Source organism: Tyto alba, unplaced genomic scaffold (assembly GCF_018691265.1).
Source record: "Tyto alba isolate M040663 unplaced genomic scaffold, T.alba_DEE_v4.0 Super-Scaffold_13, whole genome shotgun sequence".
NCBI lineage: Eukaryota > Metazoa > Chordata > Aves > Strigiformes > Tytonidae > Tyto > Tyto alba.
Window position 1 is genome coordinate 11,516,164 of NW_024881275.1, and position 18,394 is coordinate 11,534,557.

Below are 18,394 nucleotides of genomic sequence, written 5' to 3' on the forward strand. Positions count from 1 at the left end.
TCAGACCTGACAAGCAACTGTCTTAAAAGATCCATATCCTTGGGTCCACATTTGATTTTATTCTAGATGAAAATTAAAACAAAACTATGCAGAGAGCAGACCTTACTGCTGAAATTCTAAGTGCAAAATCAGTAATTTCAAGCCAAACTGTGCCTTGGAATTGATGTAACCAGATGAGGTTCAGAAAAATTACTTCAACAAGGCTCTCAGGATGTAGGCGTTCAGTCCTAGTGAGGTGAGATTAAATGAGCACATGGTTCAAGTCAAGCTTGCTTGTAAGTACATTCCTGAACAGGGAAGGATTTAAGCAATTGTTTAAATGTTTTCCTGAAACACAACCCCAGATGTTAAAGAGGGTATGACAGCAACTGTTTCTTGGTGAGCCTATTTGCAATCTGCTAATAAAAATGCATCACAGGTCCATGGGAACTTCCCAGCTATGCTGATACTCGAAAATCATGAAAGAGCACTGTGCTTTTTTAATACAATGTGCTTTGAAATGCCAAGTAAATTGTTTTCAAGTGATTAAAGAAAGCAGTCAACTTTACAGAAAACAGTTTATTAAATACATAAGAATTGGTTGCTACACCTAATTACAGACAAAATATTGTGAATAAAGCATGCACTTATCACAGACATCAATGACTTTCTTGATTATTTTTAAAATCATCTTTAATTCTGGGAGTTTAAGGCTGTACCATTACAAATTTTAAAAAACAAAAAAAAAAGTCACACTACAATTGTAGCAAACATTGTACAGACAGTGAAATCTATCTCTGATGCAGCAGAACCAGACTTCTTAAAGATTATTATAAGGGAATAAAAATGGAACTGAAGTGCAATAAAAATCAGAATACCTCTAGAATTTGCAGATCAGTAAAAGTGAATGTCATACTCCAGTTAGCACACAACTGAATCCATTCTTTTCAAAAGCCTAATTAGCTGAAAACTGAGCAAGGGATGAAACTCAGACACCATGAAAAAGAAAAAAAAGACCTCTTGGTTTTACTTTTTCTTTTTGAGGGCACTTTTGTACTCAAACACTAAAAGCATTTTTCAGGGAGACATTTGACTAAAGTGTGGCAGCCAACAGTACAACATACATTTGTTTACTCCATCCCAATTAAAGATGAGTGGAGCATCTTGCAGTAGGGGAAGGGAAAAAAAAAAAAAAAAAAAACACAACAAAAAAACAGCTCTCAACTGGCACAAGTGACAGACAACTTTGTTGACCATATTTGTCTTCACCTGCAAAGGACCTTACCCTGTATGAAGTTTGCTTCTTAAAATTACTCTGCAGAAATAGCAATATGGCATGCACGTGGGTCAAAACTTACCTAGCTAACAAATAAGATTACCAGCCCTTGAAATCCAGTTGGGGATCTGGGGCTCAAAGTAGGTTTTGAAATTTTTCCTCATTTACAGCAGCAAAACCTTTTGCTTGTTTTTTTTCAGGTCACTGTGCAACTCCAGAAAGAAGGTAATTTGAGGACAATGAGATTGAACAGGTAGCTCTGAAAATGGACTGTAGTTGACAATTTTGCTCACGTTTTCAGAAAAGATCCAGTAATCTCTCCGTTCCCCTCAGATATTCTAGATTTGCAGATCTTAATGCATTAAAATGCATCAAAATGTTACTTCTCCCTAATAAATCATTGTATTGATTTATAATAAATCTCTCAAATACAGGGCAAGAGATCTCTATGAGAAGGTGCCCTGTGTGTAGAAAACCACATTTTGAGTGGAAAAGATGTAGCACTGCTCATGCTAAAATCTCTGCCTGAAATAACTTATTACACCTGGGGCTTGCAAAGGGGTCAAAAAAAGCTAAATCCCCAAATTAGACTGTGGTTTGGATGGATAATTCTCTTTTGGCTCCTTTCAGCAGCACAGCCTAAGCTATAGTTTTTTCCTGAAAAACACAAACCAAAACAAAAACAACAAACAAACCAAAAGCCATAAAGCAAGCTTGTCCTGCAATATAATGCACTTGAGACTAAAGGTAACTACAAGAGCAATTACAGGACTGACAACACATACACTGAAGGCATCACAGTGATTGGAAGGTGATATCTAAACCAGCCTGCTGTCAGCCAGTTTGCATCTTAAAACCAGTGAATCATGGTGAAAAGCAAATGCTACTAGAGACTCAGACATGCCACAAGCTGCAGGCTAAATCCTAAAGCCAGATCTGTACTTGTAGAACCATAACTGCATTTCCAACATGCAAAGTGTTAAATAGAGGATACTGATCACTTTCCTGATTCAAATCTAAGCTGAAGATAATGCAGTTTTATCTAACTTCACAATGGAAGACAAGATGGGGAAAAAACAGCTGCTGTGCTGCAGGAATCTCATGCATCTTTTTTGCAAGTTGGGCCAAGACATAAAGGCAGCTAGGAAGACCAATTCCTAAGACAATTAATGCAATTGGTGGGACCACAAAGACTCAGATCTAGCTATAAATGGAAGAAACGCAGGAAGTAAGACTGTGTATCACTGCCTTGCATATTTACTATTAGGGCCACATAGGCAGGAGTTCTGCAGAGTCAAAACTTTTTGATCATATCAGTGGAAGCATGAGTTCATGAGTAAATGGCTACTGTACAAGAAAAACAATGGAGAAACACATTACAGCTGGTCTCAGCTGGTTTCTGATCTCGCAGGAGCATGAAGCAGCTACATATTTTAAAAGGACAATAAAACGTCCTGAAATTTCGGAAGAGAGCCCTGTTCTCTACAAGAGATAGGAACTAGAGTGTTGCAAAAGGCTTCTAAGCATCCTAATCACTTGTGGAAGGTTTAGATCTTCAGCTGGGGTTTTCAAATTCATCAATTTGTGGGGGACTGGCTTGCAGCCTACTATATGGGATGATTTTCAGTGTGTTCTGGGCTGCATCCCTTAATACTGTTTTTTGTAAATGTCTTGGGTGTCACAAAAATGAGCAGTCACATTGAAAATTTTGGCATAAACTTCTTTTTTCGGAAATATTTTACATGACAAGGGTTGTAAATTGTCTTGCTGGAGAACAGAGATGGCTTTAGACCAGTACCTGTAAGGATGAATTCAATACACTCTTATTTTCCCAATCACACAGTTTTTCTGGCAACTTGGTATTCTGATTTGGAAAGTATTTTCAAGGTGTGTAACAGGCTTCTGTCTCTCAGTAGAGATGGAAAAGAGATGATTAATCTTTTATTTTTTCCATACAAAATACTATTCTAAAGACCAGACTAGGTAAAGTTGACCATGCTTTCTGGCTGGGAAATGCACTAGACAGATGAACATCTTGCATTCCCCTCCTGCCTGTTTCTGTTGTATGATTACACTAGGGTACAATTTCAGCCTGTCAAAATCTTATGAGAATCAAAATGATTGCATATGTGTCTGTGTATTTGCTATATTGCCAGATTTTAAGCAGAGGGTGGAAAAGGAATTGAAAATGCAATGTCAGAATCTTGATAAACAGGGCTTGTCTGCCATGAAAGCAGTTGGAAAGAACGAGTCCAAAAATCTTGGGCTTGAATTTCATCCAAGTCTCATTTGGCAGCAATCTGTGGCTTCAGCGGAGGCGCAACAGGGACTGGAATCCACCACTTGACCGGGCTGACACTTGTTTACAAGAGCAGGCTCACAACTGTTATGAGAGCTAACAGTTTCTTATGGTAATCAGAAGATTGTTTTCATTAAACGGCATTTGGGCATGCTCCCCGATGACTTGAATAGGCTTGGCTAATCAGTGGATCTGTTACCAATAGGAACATTTGGGTACTACGTCTTCTCTCGTACCCCCCACACTCACAGTTGGCAGACTGCTGCTGCAGGAGGTGTAGCTGGGGAAGATGGCTTCTTTTCAGCTCTTCTAAAGCGTTTTTTTCCCAAATGAAAATTAATTAGGAGACACTTAGTAGAAAGATGGAGAGTTCAAGATTTGTTTCTTTTTCCTTTTTTTTTTTTTTAAGCTTCAAGCTGGTAAATAATCATATGTGCAGAACAAGATATTAGAAGTTTGGCACCTCCCGTCTATCACAACATATTGATTCTTTCCACAGAAGGCACTAAATACGGGCTTAAAACAGGAAATGAACAGCAGAATGCAGAGTTTTACCATGACACACAAAAAAAACCTGCTAACTGGCACAGCTTCATAGTACAGTTTTCAGTTACCTAGAAGTGCGGTGATTATAGCAGCAATGGTTAGCATTTTTACAAGTACCACAGAAACATACAAATGCCAGAACATCTAGAAAACATGCAAAATTTCAACAGCAACATCACTGAATCACACAATGCATAGAAATATTATTATTAATTATTAATATCATTATTATTATTTGGCAAGATAGTGAATCTTTTTCTTATAAAACAAAACAAAAGAATTAACAAAATCTACTTTTTTTACAAACTGCTCTTAAAAAAGTTGAGTTGTCATTAAAGTCAGTGAGTGGAAGTTTGCCTTAGAGAGAGGTTTAACTCTGAGAATGAATCAGTCACTTAGGAGAATTCACATAGTTTGGTGGAAATTTGGTTATATTTAAGCAAAATATATTTTTCAGCTGCTGTTTTGGAAGAAACAGTGCTAATCTTGTCAACGTACAAAATGGGAGAAAATACATTCACATTAAAAGATTAGAAAGATTAAACACTGCATGCAGGGAAAGATAAAAGCCTTACTTTAGCTGTTTCTCCCAAGCACTGCTCACCATGAGACCAAGGGTTGTCATAGCAAAAGTGCTTTTCAAAGGCAGAGTTAAAGCTGTCAGATAATTAAAACAAATGCAAAAGATATTCTAATTCCAATGTAAAACAAAGTAGGATATTAAAGGATAAGGATTATGCTTGCGCTCTTTAGGAAAAAAGACAAAAACTTCTGCTGTGTTTGCCAAGCTTTCCCACTGCCTTTCCACTATCTTCATCACACTTAGATATTCTGCCACTTACTTTTCTTCCAGTCTTAAACATCTGGTCTACCCTGACAGGTCTCAAGATAATCTTGAGATAGATGGGTCACGCGGACAAAACCAAACTGGTAACACAACAGCAGCCAAGCAATGCCTTTTCCTGCATACTTCAAACCCATTTGTCCCAGGGGGACTAGCTGATGTGCTCACAGCTAAGTGCAGGTAACAGCCTGAGCTGGGTGGCAGCAGGCGGCATGGGCTCGCATTTATCACAGTGCTCTGCAAGACGGGCACCAAATCCACTCCCGCAGCAGCACCACCCGTCTTGCCCACACTGTCACAAACAGGAGCAAAATCAGGTTCTCACCATTTCTTCCCCTGGCTCTTTCAGGCTCCGTGAAGGCATTTCATGTCACGTTTCGTCTGCCCATCCCTGAATGCTCTGTGTATTTCTGCACCTGCATTTCACATCCATCCATCCAGCCTTGTACACAGGAACCATCTTGCAAGCTGCTCACAGAGATAGCTCCCACATAAGGCAAAGCTTGAGAGATCTGAACCATAAGCACCAGGCAGAAAACAAAGGCCTCCATAAAGCAATTTACACTGCAGTCATTGTTCAGTGCACCTTCAGCCTCACTAGGAGTCTCTAGGAGAAGATTTGTCTTCCTACACAAAAGTTACCAAATCAGTTTGAAGCCAATTACTATTGCCTTACCTTCTGCGCCTACACTTTGCAGCCACTGCTGAAGATACAGGGGCTGAAGCAAAGCCTTTGGCACTGGCTTGTTTTCAGGCTGGAAATCTGACTTATAGTAAGTGTATTAAATGTGTGATAGTAGAAGAGAATGAGGAATTCTGGCAGGAGCAATGTGGGGCAGACCAGGGACTACTTAAGGCTACATGTTTTAGGGCAGCTGAGAACATGCTATAATGGTAAGGAGGACAGTCTTGGCAAGATTACAGCCTTCAGAAAGCATATAAAATTCTAGGCATGAGGAATATTAGACACAGTCATCTTTCTTCACAAAAATAACAGCTGAAATGGCAAAGATAGTATCTGCAAATATTAATTTTATGAGTTTAGTTTTCTACTGTAAGAATAATACAATATTTATGTCCAAAACTTTCTGTATTTTCTAGACTCTCTTCCCCTCACTTGTCTGTTTCGTTATTTTCTTGACACTTATGACTGTATAAAACATTAGTAACCGAAAAATGCAAAGTTGGATTCCTGAAGCATTGTGAAAGCTGAACACCTCATTCCCACTGAAACTCTATCCCACTGAATTTCAATGATAGCACCTGCCTCACCTGTCTCTTAAACACTGTGAGCAAACCCTCTATGAATTATAAAATATCAAACTGAAATCTGAAAAGGTAGTGATTTTTTCAGATACTAGTGACTGCTGTGTAATGAATACTGAACAGAAGAATAAAAGATCAGGCAAAAGCATCCTAATCCCTTTGAAACAGTAAATCCATTTCCAATCCACAGACAACTAATTTAATGGTATTTGTATAATAAAACAAATAGAATTTTGTCTGCATTACCAACTAATGTTAACCAATTCAGTGAGAAAACAGGAAATAAATTTCTTGCTTGAGACTCTAGAGACTATGTTAAAGCCTAACAGTTCATGTAACAAGCAAATTTCATGCCAAACCCATTTTTTTCCCCATCAGATTAGAAATTAAAGACATCACCACAGCTTTGAACATGTTCCAGTGAATAGCTAATGTCAAACTTTCCAGTAAACTCACAGGTGTCTCTAAACTGTGGGGCTTTTTAGCTTTCCAGCATTTCACCGCTGTAAATGCCTCTCTGCTGGTTTCAGGAAGGGTCGAGGTGCTGGAGGAGAACTTCAGGAGAGTTTCACAAGGCTTCAGCCAGAGACAGCGCAGTGGGGAGGAATGGGCCGGCCCCTGGTTTGCACAGGTGGAGCTGGAAGCAGTGCAACCACACACCTAGCTGGGAGCTCAGAGAAACCCGCCTTGTCCTCAGAAGGGTCGCTCCATCGCCAGCTGAAGTTACACTGCTGTGAAAGAGGTGAAGCGGTGATGTCCCTGGTGGCTCTTAGGTTTCCAAAACCCTAAAGGAGGTAACAGCGCAGCTTCATGTGTCTGTCATATGCTGTCCATGGGGAAAGCACCATCATTTAGTTGTGCTTAGGGCCTTCCCCCTTCTTGGCTTGCTTCTCCCTTCTTGGCTGATAGGGGTGTTCTTGACAAGCTACCCCCAGGCTCTCAGTTTTCGGAGTGTTGCAATGACACCCATGCTGGCTCTGCACAGAGCCAACAGATATGCCAGGAGACACCAGCGATGCAGTACTGTCCCTGATCACCAAGGCATGGCTCAGCACAAGGGGACCATCACCAGAAAGTATAGTTCAGGTTTTTTGGCTAGTAATATAGCCATATTTTATGCTGGACTGCCTTCTCTCCACACTCCTCCTCAGCACTGAGAGTGCAGATTCAGCACACACATGAAAGCACAGAAATAAAAGAAAATACATCTTCTCTTTTAAGAACAAGGACAGCAAAGCAGTCATCTCTTCACACTGATGTTTAGCAAAGAACCCTCATTACGAAGAGCAGATCCACTTCCTGACACGTTTCATAGTGAACAGCCGAGTCCTTCTATACCCTAACCGAGAGGCATGAATTGGCTCATTTCAGGTGAATCAAATGACATTTCTGTGTCCTGTAAGCTCTCCTCCTTCCCACACATTTGCATTGCCTCCAGGACTTCAGTGAGTCAGGGGGGTCCCCATGCCCTGTTGCCTGCACCGTATGAAATGAACTGATTTCCATGACAGAGTGAGCCCAAAAGTTACGTACTGTTGAGGATCAGTCATCTCAGTCCTACTTTAAGGGTGTTAGTGGAAGGCCAAACAGTGCACACGAGTGGGCCTGATCCTCTACACAGAAGTGAATTTCATCTCATTTCATGAATTAAAAGCTCTTTCACAAAAAGCAGAAGAGAAGAGAGAGGGAGAGTGCTTCCAGCATGAGAGATGCGAGCCTCCAGAGTGCTCGCGTGCAGTATCCCACAAACCTCGTGTACCTGACGCGAGGCGGTCTGCCCTGAGCGCGTTATCCCCAAAGCACAAGGTCACTTGAAAGGCAGGAGGGAGCTCTCAGCCAAGAGCCACCCTGCACATAGCGGTCCCCTCGCCCCACGGTACAGATGCTGGGAGAGGGGAATATTAGAGGATCAGGGACGGTGAGAGGAGCAGGGATGTTGGGGATGGGGAAGACCGGTCAGTCAATCACAGTCACTTGCAGCTTATTGTCAGAAGGAATGATCAGCCCATGCACCACATGTGCTAGTCAGGTCAGTCAATGCACTTACGGGATGTACTCAGACACGGTGACAAGAAAGGGTAAATATGAGCTGGACAGGGAGGAAACCTAGTGCAACAGGAATCTCAGTTTCCTTTAAGGCTGTTTCAGTCCTTAGGGCAGCCCAGGCTCTAGAGTGACACAGCACCTGCTCCTCCTGATCCCCATCTTCCCACCCCACATCACTTGCGCAAACAGCAGAACAAGATCCGGTCACAAACATCCGAGACAAGCATGCACATCAGTACAACATGCTGCCTGCATCTCATTCCACACAGCTTTCTAAGAGGGCAGCTACGCTGTAGACTGAACACCAGTGCACAGCAGCTTCTAAACACAAAAACACAAAACAGTTCGAAAGTGTTGATATTCTTCATGAAGGAGAATGTGCAACAGGGACACTGATTCCATTTTTAGATTGTCCTGTATGTCAATAGCCTGGATGCTGCTATCACAGAATTATTGCACTATGCAGATGAACAAGGTATGTGCTGTTATTTTAGATATCCCTTGTAATTTAGTCTATAATGTAGTTCACAACAGTATTCCATTCTCCTGCACTTAAAAATACATTTTGTTGCATAAATACATATTTGAAAATTAAACAGGCAGTTCACAGCACCCAGATATCAAAGACTTTAGTTCCAACTACCTGCATGAATACATGTACATTGTGCAAACCCACAATATCATAAATATATGCATGAGTGACTAATAAAACAGAGCTTAAGCCATTCAAGTGCCTGCAGCTCTGCCCACCTAAATGTGCAATCACATGAACAGATCCAAGTGCATCTATTGTGCACAGCTGCATCCAGATCAGTCCAGTGACACCCATGTATAATCCCCATGTCTGACTCTTGGTTTGGTGTCATGAGAAGGCCACATGGGAAAGCCTGTGCTAACACTGGTACAGACTCCTTCGCACTGTGCGTAGGCCTGTGCTTTGGCACTCTGCCTCTTTCTCAGGTTCAAGACCAAACTTTACTCTTGGTAGCACTGAGCAAATCTCCCAAAAGCTGGTAGATGGTTCTGAAGGCAACCAATACATCTGAAAATGATTCAGAAGGGTCTCAATCGGCATTACACTTTTGATGGGTTTCCAAGGCTGCAGTAGCTGAGCCAGGTTAGTGACTCTCTGATACTGGCAGAGGAACACACACCTCCATCTCCCCCACTGGCTCTGCACCTTAGTTTGTGAGCAGATTCAACTCTGTAATCTGGCAGAAAATTATCTGACGTCCCCCCTTTTCCGCTGCATTTTCTGCTGGGCTAGTGAGTTGAAATGACTCACTGGAGAGGTCTAACACCAGATCAAAGAAAGGTGAGTGGCAAGAAAAAATGGGAAAAAGGAAGGAGAAAAGTGGGCCCCATTTTGGAGCCAGCTACTCCCGTTTTATGGAAATCACAGCCTCACTGTGGGGCAAAAACTCAGCTTTTACATCAGAGCACAATGTAGTCAGCAGCACAGCCAGCCACCAGCAGCTCCTCACTGCAGGCCAGCCCACCCAACCACCAGTCCACAGGCTGTGCTGGATGAGAGCATGCTGTACGGTGTTTTGCCAGCTGCTCTTCTGATCTCATGGTGAAAGGTACCCGGTATCAAGACCCACGGTAGGAGACCCCAATCCTTTGCTTAGGCAGCGAGGAAGACTTGTAAGAGTCAGCAGCACTAGCCCCTGGCCACACTGCCATGTCTTAGCACCAGGGAAGCTGCACACCACTGTGGTGAGCTTGCAACTTGCTGGTGGAGCAGGATTGACACCCTCAGAGTACTGGGAGACAGTTACAAGCAACTGAGTTGTCACCTGTCAGCTGAGCCGCAGCTACTCTCCCACCAGCATGAGGCAAAACCATGAAAGTGATTTAAATCAGAAGTCTCCCTCCCAGTGGGCTAACAAACCTCCCAGGGCCTTAATACGAATGGTAATTCATTAAGCTGTGGTCACTTGATTCCTTGCAACTGTCCACAATGGAAGACTGGCAGATATGTTGTGCTAAATGCCCTTCAAAGCTAATAAATTTATTTTTGGAGTACGATACTACTCAAGTATCACATTCTGGCCATATGTGTTTAACTATTTCAATGAGTAGCCTGTCTGGGGATGCCCCGTAAGAATTTGCCAGGCAACCTGCCATCAGCACCAGCTGGAAGCTGGAGTTATTAGAGATGTCACAAATCAGAACAAAACCACCCCGATAATATTGAGGCTTTCACAATAAGCACACGTACTCCACAGCTTATCCCCCAACCAGACAAGCAAAAGCTGCTGATGTGCCCTGCTAAGTTAAGGGTATCAGAAATGTTGCCTCACCCAGCGTAAGGCTGGACATTAGCACAAACCATCCCAATACTGTGGTAAATAGCAACTCAGACAGCATGTAGAGTCAAGAAGTCATGGGAAATGCTTTTTATGACCTCCAAGTTCAAAACCCAAGAGTGCCTGTGTTCTTTCTTCTGGGTGACTCTGAGCATTTTTGGCTCCTGTCAATGGAGCCAAGGTCTGTGCTGAGGCTGAATTACAGCACTCATGTGAAACAGCACTTCAAAGACCTGCTTGCAGCACAGCGCATCAGCAACCAGTGATCTGCCTCCTCAGAGACAAGAATAATTGTGGAATTACCACACTAAATAGCCCACACAAAATAGCCCACTCTGAAGCAATATGTCCAAGGCATACCAATAGAAGATGTGAACCATTGCCAAGTTCTGAGCCTGATAACAGTGTGAAAAGCAATTTGGTTATAAGGTCTGGTTTCTTGCCATGTGGGTCTTGAGGGAGACACAAGAAAGCCACAACTTGGGATGGCTTCTTTCCCCTACAAGCTCAGGGCAGCTCCTTCCAGCAAAGAGGGGTAGTCAGGCAGGGGAGAAGAGGTGGGAAACAGAGATCTGCCCCACAAAAGCCAGCTGACACCCAGCTTCATGTTGCAACACAGGAAAGGTAAGGTGGGGAAGTAGGTCATATCCTGCAATAGCTGCCACTGGGAAGTGCTGAGATGAGTGCCAGCAGGAGAGGAACAGAGACCAAAGACTTTTCTAGAGGTTGACTCCATGGTGGAGCTCTCACCTGGCACCCCTAGGGAGCTCCTTGGCATGGGAACCCCCTACACTCTAACACCTAGTAAGAGCATCCTCAGGGAGAAACAGCAAAGAAATCCCACAGAGAGCAGCACTGGCCTTGCAAAACTATTTTTAACTGTATCACATTAAAAGCAGTGCCATGAAAAGGCAAGGCTGTGCAAATAGCAGTCAGATGGCTGGCCTCATCTGGAAGTTGGGCAGCTGTCTTGCTGGCTGCACCCGAACAAAGTCTTTTTTGGCTTCCCTCTCCTTCACCTGTAAGTCAGATTTGCCATGGCATTGAAAATCAAGGACACAGCTTGCACTCACTTCAGTAGTGTCATGATTTGGTCTCAAGCCCCAAAACCAAGTCACAAAAGCACAGCTCTACAGTATGAATGATCACCCATGCCCACCAATCCACTGCCTACCCTACAGCCCTGAGGGACAGCAGCCAGTAACTCAGAGGCTGCAGATTTGGTGGTCACAGTGCCATGACATGCAAGACCCTGGGACAGCCAGCCCTCAGGAAACCCAGATTTTGTACCAGCCTTGATATGTGCGGAGCACAAAGAGATCAGAGCCAGGCTGTGTCATCTGCAGGAAGCTTCATGGGAGGACAGATGTTTATGATAGTGGAAATCTCTGCTCTTAGACCTTCCAATGGCTCATCTGCTACCTACCCCAGCCTCCAAACAGACCTTGAGTAAGGCTTAAGTGAGGTGCAGGCATTCTGCCACGTTCCTCGCACACAGGAACATTTCTTCCTAGCAACGCAGGAAACAATTTTTAAATGGTGCCAGGTTGGTTATTTTTATTTCTGTCTGCTACCTTTGTTTCACCCTTTCTTTGGAATTAGTGATGATTAAAGTCACTGCACAGTTGCAGATCTAAAGAATATGAAGGAAATGCAGTAACACAAAGGAATAAAGACAAACAAGCATAAAGAAAACTAACATTATAAATCCCCAAAACAAAAAAGGCCCTCAGTTACAGTTTAATCCAACACCCATGGAAAGTCAGCTGAGGTTGACTCTTTCATCAACTTCAGTGGGCATTAGATCACTCCAGCGGACTTGTCTAAAGCCTCATCACAGCCTTAGGATATCCTAGTGGAACATAAACTAAGCTGAATTACTTGAGAAGTACTGTGAATCATTTTAAAGGTCAAGAATTATAATCGTTCACTGGAATACTGAATTTGTTAGTGTTTTCCCCATACTTAGAGAAAAACAACAACTATATTGCAAAGTCAAAACAGTAGCACTCATTATTTCAAGGCTTTAAGGACCAAATTCTGTCTTCAGATTCACATGCACATTTTCCATTGTCTGCAATAGAAATAGATTATGTGTAGCTGACCTAAATTTGTTTTCCAGTACTTATAACTATCCAGCTTTTGAACCTTCTCTAGTGAGTATGAAATTATCATTATACGTTCTATGCTACTTTTTTTTTGTGGATTTCAAATGATGGCTTAAGACATACTTGATGCATTGTTTTTCTGTGCAGTTTGAGATAAGATTGTGTTTTTTCTGCACTGTTGCAATCCCCAGAATACTGAAAGAGTGGCTCTAAATCAGTAGATTTTACATTAAGTATACACAGTGACAATATACTAACAACCCGTGCTTAAACAGTTAAAATTATGTGTCTGACAGTGGTTTTGCCATTATAGTTTTGCATATTGTTGAAAACAATACTTTTTAGTCTAAAGACCAGCAACATTTTGATCACAGAAAATCATCAACGAAAACAAAAGTTAAAAATAGCCTTTAGCTGACTTCAGGATTTTTTTTTTCTCATCTAGCATAAATGAGCCTCAGGAAGCAAAATAAAAAACAGACAAAAAGTGTTGTAAATGGTTTCATGAACTTACACTGATGTACCTCTTATATCTTGGTCTTGCTGATCAAGAATAAGCCATCAGGTAAGAAGCAGCAGCCAGTGATAAGTTAGTTTCCTCCACTGTGGGAGGTCATGTTAAAATAAGCTGAAAAAATGCTTTAAACCAGAATTGCTATGCAAGCCTCCCTGGGGATTTAAACTCACTGATGTGTGCATGTTAAAAAATGGTATTTCCAGTCTATCTTGTGTTGCCTGAGAACCATTTCTGTCCTTTTAAAATCTGCATTTATATTATAACCCATAAGTACCTTTCATTTTCATATTAACACTATAAATACTATGTTAGTAATACTAAACTATTTCTATTGAGTTATTTGTAAAAAGAAAAATATATTATATATTTATATATTTTTATAAAGTGAATTAACACTGGAGAGAGGGCTATGGGGGAACAGTGTACAATCACAGTTGATGTGTACTATTGGGCACAAATTCAATGCTTGAAACAAAAAGGAAAAGAAAAAAGTGTTCAGGTGATATCCCCCTTTCAAGCTGTATCTGAGGAGGAGTCATAGGACGCTGACACTATGAAGTTGCCAGTACTGGAACGGCTTGCCATGGACTGGGCAGCCTGCTGGCTCAAGTTATTGCAGATCAGCACCAGCTGGTTGCTCTGCGCTTCTGAGAGGGTGCTACAGCTCTGGTAGACACTGAAGTTGGTCTTCCGTCCAGGGATGTTGCCTTTCTCACACATCGTCTTTACCATCTTGGCAAGCTTGTTTTTCCCCAGGGCTTGGCAATTGTACCAGTGAAGCGCGGCCAAGTTGACGACGGGTTTGATGGACAGGTAGAAAGGTGCGTCCTCATAGCGCATGGCTGGAGGCCGCCTCTGGGCGTACTCCTTGTAGTCTTGCACGGGGCAGGTCTGTGGGGAGTGCTGGGTTGCATACACCCGGGAGTCCGTCCCGCCTCTCTTGCTCTTGGCGTTGGCATCTCCGTTGTCTGGCCCCATCCACTCCAGGTACTCCAGCCCAGTCTCCGTCACTCGTAGTCTGATGTCTCCCCACTTGAGGGTGGACCCATGGAAACCCGTGCAGTGCCCAAACGCCTTTGTGTTGTTTAGCCAGACGAGATTCAGCAGCCCTTCGGGATTGTATCGGCTCAACAAGCCTCTTTTGCGCAGGATAAGCTCATCAGCAAAGGTGAGCTTCATGGATTTGTGTGGCTTGTTTCCTTTTCCTTTACACCTCAGCTCTATTTGCTTTTGCTTTAATGCTTCCTGGGACCTCTTGAACTCCTTATCCCTTGTAATACTGTATCCATACCTGTGCTCTTTGAGATATCGCTCCAGCCCACACTGATAGTTGGCCAGACTGTTTGGCTCGTATTCAGACCCATCCTTTTGTCTGGCATCCACAAAGAAGGAAGCAAGGTAGGCATCAAGCTCTTTGCAGGGTATGACATAGATCTCCCGGGTCTCAGAGGGGTACTTGGAGATGAGGAACTCTCGGAAATTGCGGAGAGCTGTCTGTGTGCTGCGAATGGTCTTCTCATTCTGCTCCCTGCTGAGCTCTGCTGTTCTCTCATCCTGGTCTGGAAGAAGCAGAAAGGGAAAGACAAAAGAAAGCAGAAGCAGTGAGTTTGTGCAATGCACTTTTCCCCAAAACAAATTTCCTTTAAAAGAAAAATAAAAAGGAAAAAAATTAAAATCAACTCCACAAAGAGCACTGGAAAATATCATTACATACCTGTTACATGACTGAAAAGCCAACTTCAGTTTCACAAATGATGTACTAGAGTATAGCACAAAACCAAAGTGCCAAACCTCATGACACTGGGGCACAGTTTTGTGCACAGAGATTTGTGGAAAACATTGGGATTAGTGCAATCTGCTTTTTAGAACAAATGTAAGGTAGAAGGTTTTTCTGTGGATCCCAATGCTGTGTGCAGGGCCCAATCCAAGTAATAAGCCCATTCTGAATTGCTTCATTTATGAAACCAGAGGTTGTACTGGTTCCAATTTTTTTCTACAAAAAATAACTAAAGCATGATATTTATGACAGTAAAAATTATCTTTAATCAAAAACATTTTTAAAAAGCTAAATAAATATAGACAGAAATTTACAGTACAAAATACTACAGAAATGTACAGGATGTGCATTAGCCACACATCCTAACAGAGGAGTTGGCAGATAAAACTACTACAGAGCAGTGTATAATTTACAAATGTACAAGAATAATAAAAAAAAAAAGTAGTTAATATGTTCACATCAACAGATAAGGAAGAAAACCATGATTATACATTCTGTCTACATCAAGCTGTACCTTGACAGTTGAAGTACAATTGCGACCATTTCTTTTCATTTTGTAGAAAAATAAATTCTGGAAACAACTTTATATTGCTCTATAAGGCTATACTCAAAGGTCCTTACAATCAGTGACATATCAAACCACAGCATTCACATTCTACCGCTATGATTGTTGTTACTGACAGATGATTTTCAGGTTGATCATAAGCATAAAAAGGAAAAGTTTTTTACATTTAAGTGATGTGTGTACTCAAGGACTGCTTTCTTGGCATATGCAAACTGCATATGCAAAAATCTGTCTGTACAAGGATGCAGCTTACAAGCACATAGGTGGAACTGTCATTATGAATGTGACGAACTTCAATGGTTTTAGAAAATGAACAGCAAATGCAAAGAAGGAAAAATTGTTATTTAACTATTCTCCGTAATTGTGAATGGAACATTCTTTTTTTCTCTGTTCCGTTTAATAAACAGAGGAGGGGGAAAGAATAAGCTCTTTTTTGTTCTATCTCATTGCAAAACCCATACATTCTGGTGTCCTTTCAGCAGTGCCATGTGTTGCCAGGTGTTTCCCACCCAACATACACACCACAAAGTGGTATGAGTCCAGGTGAAGTCCCTACTGCCTCTCCGTTGCCCAGGCCAGGCTCATGTCAGACCATGTAGCACATCCATGCTGTGCAGCAGTGCTCAGATGCTTGCTCCTCTTGCCCACTCAGCCCTGCAAGCCTGTTAACAGAGGAGGCAAGCAGGGAAAGGAAAGTGGCCTTATCTCCTCTCCTAGCCCACCTGCAATGTTTCATGAGGTGCAGAAACACTGGTGCACAGCTGGGCAGCTTCCCCTTCCACCCATCTACGGAGTGACTCTGAAGAGAGCTCATCCCATCACCTCCATACCACAGCTGCAGACCGAGGCATGGAGAGTGACTTGCTTCAGGACTTGCCAGCATCCCAAAAACAGGGCTGAGTTTATATGCCCCGGGACCAGTACCTGTGGCTTTACTGCCAGGCATCTACTTCATCCACAGGACTCGGTGAATCCTATTGAGAGGGGTCCTCAAGCCCTCTGCAGAACACAGAGAAGCAGGGGTCTGCAGCTGAGGCCTTCGGAAGCTTCTGCAGCCATGAGAAATGCTGCCAGAGAGCACTGAGGTTTGTTGGAACTGTGCTCAAGGGGAAAAAGAAAAGGTCACCAGCCAGTTTCAGAAACTGATTTTAATACTGATGTCAGTATCAAGGAGCTCCTAGAACCTGCAGTGAAGTCTCACGCTTTAGGTGATGTATAGGATAGATCCTTTTATTATGGCTAGATGCAGGCTGAAAATAAAGACACAAAGCTGTCTGAAGCTATGAAACAAACATTTATTCTGGTACCTTGTTCACTGCACCCACCACCACTTATTATAGCACTAAGTACTCAGTGCTTTGACTGACAGCCCACATTTTAAGTACTGTTTCAATATAAACAGCACATATAATGGCTCAGTTTTATACATGTCATCAATCACTACTTCTTAGAGGACAGCCTGTCACAACACAGCAGTGACACCCAGTCAGTCATTTATGTTATGGCATCTTTCCTTAATCTGCAAAGGGAATTGCATATCTGCAGCTAAGAGTTATAAAATCCATGCTGAATTAAAGATGCCCTGAAGTTGGATGAGCAAAACAGTACCCCAGAAACACTGCATTCCTGAAGTGCTGTGGTGTGTTACTCCACAAGGCAGGTGGGAAATGTTAAAGGTAAAGGGTCAACTTCTCATCCAGCCATATCAGGAGAGCTATGTCAATTTTGACTGTAAATCCAGCCTGCAGTTGTAATGGATTATTCTCTTCCTCATGAGACTGCTCAAATATCAGGGATACCTCATAGCATGGGATGACTGCAGGGAAGCGTCACAATGAATTTTTGAAAATGTATATGTTATGGTAAGGATCTGACAAGCTGGGAGAAACTGTTGACGTACAAGACGTCATCTCTGGGTCTGGATATTGAAAGTGAATGTTCTTGTCCTGAGACAGCGGCATTTCCAAAGTAACAGCTCCCAGATGTTTGCTTGGTTTCCCTTTGCTGCATCTTGCTGAGTAGAGACCAAAAGCTCTATTGGCCAGGGCTTACTTTCTTTTAAATTTATTTTCTGCGTTCCTGCTGAAAAACTCCTGAAAACACAGGTGGGGATCTACATCAGCTTCTTGACTACTGCCAACATAAACCTGTTTGCTCTTGGGCCTCCACTGCTCACAGTATCGTCAACTCTCCGGTGTGCATGGACTCCGAAACTAGGTAAAAGCATGAAAAAATAAATAAAAAATCACAAAGTGCTCCTCCACACAAGAGAATGCCTCTGTATCAGGGAGGCCCTGAGCTGCAAATTGCTGGAGGATAGGAGAGTGGTGAGGTGTCATAAATACTTGCACCTTTCTTATAGTCTCCTGCAGGTGTCTGTTGTTAGGCTCTAAGAAGACAGATACTGTCATGTTATGGTCTAATTTGTCTCAGCTAGTAAAATGCCCTGAATCAACCAACCAAAAATTATTGTCAACACTGATCTATCAATCCAAGCTATATTTAATACTTTTTCCTTGTCATAACACAACCTTTGGAGTCAGTAGTGCTATTACTCCTGTTTTACAGATTAGGAGCAGAAACATAAAAAATTGATGTGGGAGATGTATTTCCTGAGGTCCTCTCTCTTCATCTACATCACTGCACAAAGGACCTGGTTGCAGCTCTAGTGTTTCCTATCTGATCCCACATTGGAGTTTCATTTCCAAGAAAACAAAAACATAGCAGAAAAAGCCAGGAAAACCTGCTCTACTGTGGGATTTGGGGTAAACTCCCAACTAAGAGTTTGGAAATGTGCCAAGTAGTTTAGATGTCCCTATTTAAATGTAGCTGAATCGATAAAGTGATCTGGCAGAGATT

At 42.3% G+C, this 18,394-nt stretch overlaps 1 protein-coding gene across 2 annotated transcripts in view; it reads right to left on the bottom strand.

The window, feature by feature from the left end:
• Positions 1 to 543: 543 nt before the first annotated feature.
• Positions 544 to 18,394, bottom strand: part of KIAA1958 (KIAA1958 ortholog) — a 59,247-nt gene continuing 41,396 nt past the window's right edge. For both annotated transcript variants that reach the window (XM_042787707.1, XM_042787708.1), the window contains exon 3: positions 544 to 14,752. In XM_042787707.1, the coding sequence (XP_042643641.1) occupies positions 13,707 to 14,752 (1,046 nt within the window). In that variant the 3' untranslated portion in view covers positions 544 to 13,706. The remainder of the gene's footprint in view (positions 14,753 to 18,394) is intronic.